At 34.1% G+C, this 6,021-nt stretch overlaps 1 protein-coding gene across 1 annotated transcript; it reads left to right on the forward strand.

Annotated features, from left to right (window-relative positions):
• Positions 1 to 2,539: 2,539 nt before the first annotated feature.
• LOC122802252 (olfactory receptor 52D1-like) lies at positions 2,540 to 5,188 on the forward strand. Its single transcript, XM_044071906.1, has 3 exons — positions 2,540 to 2,548; positions 4,198 to 4,668; positions 4,748 to 5,188. The coding sequence occupies exons 1-3, from the start codon at positions 2,540 to 2,542 to the stop codon at positions 5,186 to 5,188; spliced, it is 921 nt and encodes a 306-aa protein (XP_043927841.1).
• Positions 5,189 to 6,021: the final 833 nt, after the last annotated feature.

The following is a 6,021-nucleotide window of genomic DNA, read 5'->3' on the forward strand; positions in this document are numbered from 1 at the left end:
GTGTGTGTGTGTGTGTGTGTGTGTGTGAGTGTGTTTGGTGAGGGCAACTCCACACATGGGGTGTGCAGTGGGGCACAACCTGCAAAAAAAGACTTTTGCATGACTTTGTGTGCATGAGTGTGTGTGTGTGTGTGTGTGTGTGTGTGTGTGTGTGTGTGTGTGTGTGTGTGTGTGTGTGCATGTGTCTATGTTTTTCAGTTACTTTTTATGGTGTTGAAAATTTATAAAGGTGACATTTGTAGTTTCATAACTCAACCTGATAAATTCAGTCACCATGATAGCACTGGGTCAGGTCAGCATAAGTTAGTATAACAAAATAAAGCATTTGTGGTATAATCTCACAGTCCTTATCCTAATATATTTTTTAATTAAGGTGATACTGAAAGAATTTATTCTGAAATAGAAAATCTTCAACAAATTACTATTGGAATTAAAACCAAACAAAACTACATTATTTAGCAAACATGACAAGCTTTGAATATTTGTTATGATAAAATCATGATAATCTGTTCAGCTAAGAGTCAGAAACTTTTGACTTTAGATTTTTTCCAAATGTGTATTAATATCATTAACAATAAAGGACCAAGGTATTGAATGACTTCTCCTTTGGTACTAACAGATATAAATTACCTGAAGAATGGATTCCATCAGCTCTGAAAAAGTTTTTATTTATTTATTTATTTTTTGTGACACTGGTTTGGATCGCTGCAATTCACTATTCATTTGTGTTGCACATCATTCAAATTGCACACAAATTCTGCAGAAAGTTAGAGAAACGCTCATTTGGAGAGTTAAGAACTACATTAATGAAGTGTAGATAAGCTACAGTCATACACTAATGATACTGTAATATTTTACTGCAAATTAACTCCTTTTTTATTTTAGAAAGCAAGGGATTTTACATTTATGTCAAGCATCATGATCATGCCGAACAGCTCTACCACCAGCGTTATCCAACTACACTTTGAAGACCTGGGAAATGTGTCTTATCTTCTTGCTTTTTGTCTAATAATACTCTACACTGTCACATTGTTCATTAATATTTTTTGATTTTGTTAGTTGTGTTTAAAGATGGACTGCAGGAACCTATGTTTATTTTTTCTAGTAACTTATTTTTAAATGGAGTTATTGCTAGCTCTGCATTTTTACCTAAATTTACAGCAGATATTTTATCTGAAACTAAAACTATTTCTTTGCTTGGTTGCTTTTGCCAAATGTTCTTTATTCATTTTTTTAATCACAGTGAATTATCACTTTTGACTGTTATGTCCTATGACCGCTATGTTGCCATTTGCAATCCATTAAGATATTTGACCATTATGAATGTTCACAGTATATGCAGACTTCTATCATTTGCATGGATATATTCTTTATTAGTATGTGGTATAGGACTAATTCTATCTTTGCAACTGCCATTGTGCACTTCTTCTATAGAAAAACCTTACTGTGATCATTTTTCTATTTTGAAATTGTCATGCGCTGATTATACCATTAATAATTTATATGGGGTAGTGGCAATTATTTTTTCAGCATCTCTGCTCTTTTTTATTGCTTACAGTTATGTGCAAATTATACATATTTGTTTACAATCATCAAAAGAATCACATTCAAAGGCCCTTCAGACATGTTTCACTCACCTAATGATTGTTTTAGTTTATTTGGTAGGAGTTCTGTTTATGGTAGTTCAGCACCGATTGCCTTCCAACAATCTGCCACCTAGTTTGTACATATTTATGTCCATTGAATTTCTTATTGTAACTCCCCTCACCAACCCAATTATTTATGGACTGAGAACTAACAAGATTAAAGTGGCTGTAGTACAGTTTTTTTATCCGGTTAAGAAGCGTACACACCTAGGTAATACTCAAATTCCATCATAAATGCCCAACTGCATTTTGACTGATAAAGGTGATAGTATAAGGAAGAACTAAAACAAGCACATTAAATGACTCACTGACATGTATATGCATTTCTATCTAATGTGTAATGTGTTACTTCTTTATTCATTCATTCATGGCATATTAAAATTTAATACATTTAACAACAAAAAAAACTTATTGCAAATTTCTCTATGTGAAATATGAGAAAATAAGGAAAAAAGACAGATCTACTAAAAGAAGGAGATCTGATAAAAATAGGTAATTCTCAACAGTGGGAAACAGTTGCAAACATGGAAAATAGATGTAATGAATATGAAAATGGATAGAAAGTATATCATAAAAAACACAGGATGAATTCATGGAGATTACTATGAGTTGTATATGATGTGTACACATAACAGTAACCTTTTATAATTCAAAGAGAACTCAAATGAGATGGTGCATGACATAACAGCACCATGTAGGGTTGCCACCACAGCTGTACTGCATGCTAATGAAGCTCTCTGGGAGAGAGGCATATGCTAATTAGCTATGTTTTCTTTCCCCTGGCACCACCTCCAGAAAGGCATTCAGGCATTGAGCAATTCATAGAATTGCCCACTATGTAGATTAGCTAGCATGGATGCTCTTATTATGTCAAAAGGCCATATGCAGCCATCATGAAAGAGGTAAGAATTGGTGTGTTTTTTTGAATGATGTGTAACACACAAACACACATGCGCACACAGACATATACATGCTTGCATGTTCTTTTACATCTATGTACATACATGCACATTAAATACAGAAACATAAACAGATATCAATAGATATGTAAATGTATATGAGTGATAGTATGGTTCATCTACTCTCCATTGAAGCATATTTTTCTAAACAGCTGTTGAATGAATTCTGAGATGGGCGGGGAGTGCCTTCTGTGTGGAGTCTGCATGTCCTCCCCGCAGTTGGGTGGGCATTCGAAAGACAAGCGTAAATGGGCATGCCTTAGTTGAAGGTTGAACGTCGAGCTGACACCTCAGCGTTCGTCAAAATCGACTGCCAATCATTAGCGGACCGGAGTGCCGCTGTGGCGACCCCTTAACCAGGAAAAGCCGAAAGACAACAACAACAGTGTGCTTTACTACAGTTTGTTGTATTGTACAATTTAGCAGTGCATGTTTAGTGTTTTTTTTTCCTATTCTCCAATGTAATGTGACTACAGAGTTGATATATATGATTTGTGCGCGTGTGTGTGTGTGTGTGTGTGTGTGTGTGTGTGTGTGTGTGTGTGTGTGTGTGTGTGTGTGTTTGGGGGGGTCAGCTCTACACATGGGGTGTGCAGTGGGGCACAACCTGCAAAAAAAGACTTTTGCATGACTTTGTGTGCATAACTTTGTGTGCATGAGTGTGTGTGTGTGTGTGTGTGTGTGTGTGTGTGTGTGTGTGTGTGTGTGTGTGTGTGTGTGTCTGGGGAGGGCAACTCCACACATGGGGTGTGCAGTGGGGCACAACCTGCAAAAAAAGACTTTTGCATGACTTTGTGTGCATGAGTGTGTGTGTGTGTGTGTGTGTGTGTGTGTGTGTGTGTGTGTGTGTGTGTGTGTGTGTGTGTGTGTGTGTGTGTGTGTGTGTGTGTGTGTGTGTCTATGTTTTTCAGTTACTCTTTTTGGTGCTGAAAATTTGTAAAGGTGACATTTGTAGTTTCATAACTCAGCCTGATAAATTCAGTCACCATGATAGTACTGGGTCAGGTCAGCATAAGTTAGTATAACAAAATAAAGCATTTGTGGTATAATCTCACAGTCCATATCCTAATATATTTTTAATTAAGGTGATACTGAAAGAATTTATTCTGAAATAGAAAATCTTCAACAAATTACTATTGGAATGAAAACCAAACAAAACTACATTATTTTGCAAAAATGACAAGCTTTGAATATTTGTTATGATAAAATCATGATAATCTATTCAGCTAAGAGTCAGAAACTGTTGACTTTAGATTTTTTCCAAATGTGTATTAATATCATTAACAATAAAGGACCAAGGTATCGAATGACTTCTCCTTTGGTACTAACAGATATAAACTACTTGAAGAATGGATTCCATCAGCTCTGCAAAAGTTTTTATTTATTTATTTTTTTTGTGACACTGGTTTGGATTGCTACAAATCACTATTCATTTGTGTTGCACATCATTCAAATTGCACACAAATTCTGCAGAAAGTTAGAGAAACACTCATTTGGCGAGTTAAGAACATTAATGAAGTGTAGATAAGCTACAGTCATACACTAATGATACTGTAATATTTTACTGCAAATTAACTCCTTTTTCATTTTAGAAAGCAAGGGATGTTACATTTATGCCAAGCATCATGATCATGCCAAACAGCTCTACCACCAGCGTTATCCAACTGCACTTTGAAGACCTGGGAAATGTGTCTTATCTTCTTGCTTTTTGTCTAATCATACTCTACACTGTCACATTGTTCATTAATATTTTTTTGATTTTGTTAGTTGTGTTTAAAGATGGACTGCAGGAACCTATGTTCATTTTTTCTAGTAACTTATTTTTAAATGGAGTTATTGCTAGCTCTGCATTTTTACCTAAATTTACAGCAGATATTTTATCTGAAACTAAAACTATTTCTTTGCTTGGTTGCTTTTGCCAAATGTTCTTTATTCATTTTTTTAATCACAGTGAATTATCACTTTTGACTGTTATGTCCTATGACCGCTATGTTGCCATTTGCAATCCATTAAGATATTTGACCATTATGAATGTTCACAGTATATGCAGACTTCTATCATTTGCATGGATATATTCTTTATTAATATGTGGTATAGGACTAATTCTATCTTTGCAACTGCCATTGTGCACTTCTTCTATAGAAAAACTGTGATCATTTTTCTATTTTGAAATTGTCATGCGCTGATTATACCATTAATAATTCATATGGGGTAGTGACAATTGTTTTTTCAGCATCTCTGCTCTTCTTTATTGCTTATAGTTATGTACAAATTATACATGTTTGTTTACAATCATCAAAAGAATCACATTCAAAGGCCCTTCAGATATGTTTCACTCACCTAATGATTGTTTTAGTTTATTTGGTAGGAGTTCTTTTTATGGTAGTTCAGCACCGATTGCCATCCAACAATCTGCCACCTAGTTTGTACATATTTATGTCCATTGAATTTCTTATTGTAACTCCCCTCACCAACCCAATTATTTATGGACTGAGAACTAACAAGATTAAAGTGGCTATAGTACAGTTTTTTTATCCAGATAAGAAGCGTACACACCTAGGTAATACTCAAATTCCATCATAAATGCCCAACTGCATTTTGACTGATAAAGGTGATAGTATAAGGAAGAACTAAAACAAGCACATTAAATGACTCACTGACATGTATATGCATTTCTGTCTAATGTGTAATGTGTTACTTCTTTATTCATTCATTCATGGCATATTAAAATTTAATACATTTAACAACAAAAAAAACTTATGTGGTGGGGCAAATTCTCTATGTGAATGTATATGCATCCCAGAAAATCATCAAATGGAAAAGACAGATCTACTAAAAGAAGGAGATCTGATAAAAAATAGGTAATTCTCAAAAGTGGGAAAAAGTTGCAAACATGGAAAATAGATGTAATGAATATGAAAATGGATAGAAAGTTATCTGGTGGTCCAGCTGACACATCTCAATGCTGTGCTGTAGGTGACTTGGTATACCTGTAAATTACCTGTAGGCACATGTGCCATTTGACTGTGAAAAAAAAAAAAAAAAAAAATATATATATATATATATATATATATATATATATATATATATATATATATATATATATGTATGTATATCTTGTGATGAACTGACATCCCATTCCGAATATGTTTCATTATCCTATACCAAATGACTGCAAGGATGGGTTTTGGCTCCCATATGATATTGAACTAGACTAAGTGTGTAGAATGAATTAAAAATAGAACCTGTGTCAAATAAACAAAAACAAAACATGAACAATGGCAATCCTGGCAAAAACACCTTATCATAAACATCATAATATTAAACTTACTAAAAAACAACTAAGCCCTAAAACTAATGCATTCCAGTATTACAGAACATCTTAAATAAAAACCTAACATATCAAAGATTGTTAC

The sequence above is a fragment of the Protopterus annectens genome, chromosome 5.part0 (assembly GCF_019279795.1).
Source record: "Protopterus annectens isolate FY-2018-M chromosome 5.part0, PAN1.0, whole genome shotgun sequence".
Classification (NCBI taxonomy): domain Eukaryota; kingdom Metazoa; phylum Chordata; order Ceratodontiformes; family Protopteridae; genus Protopterus; species Protopterus annectens.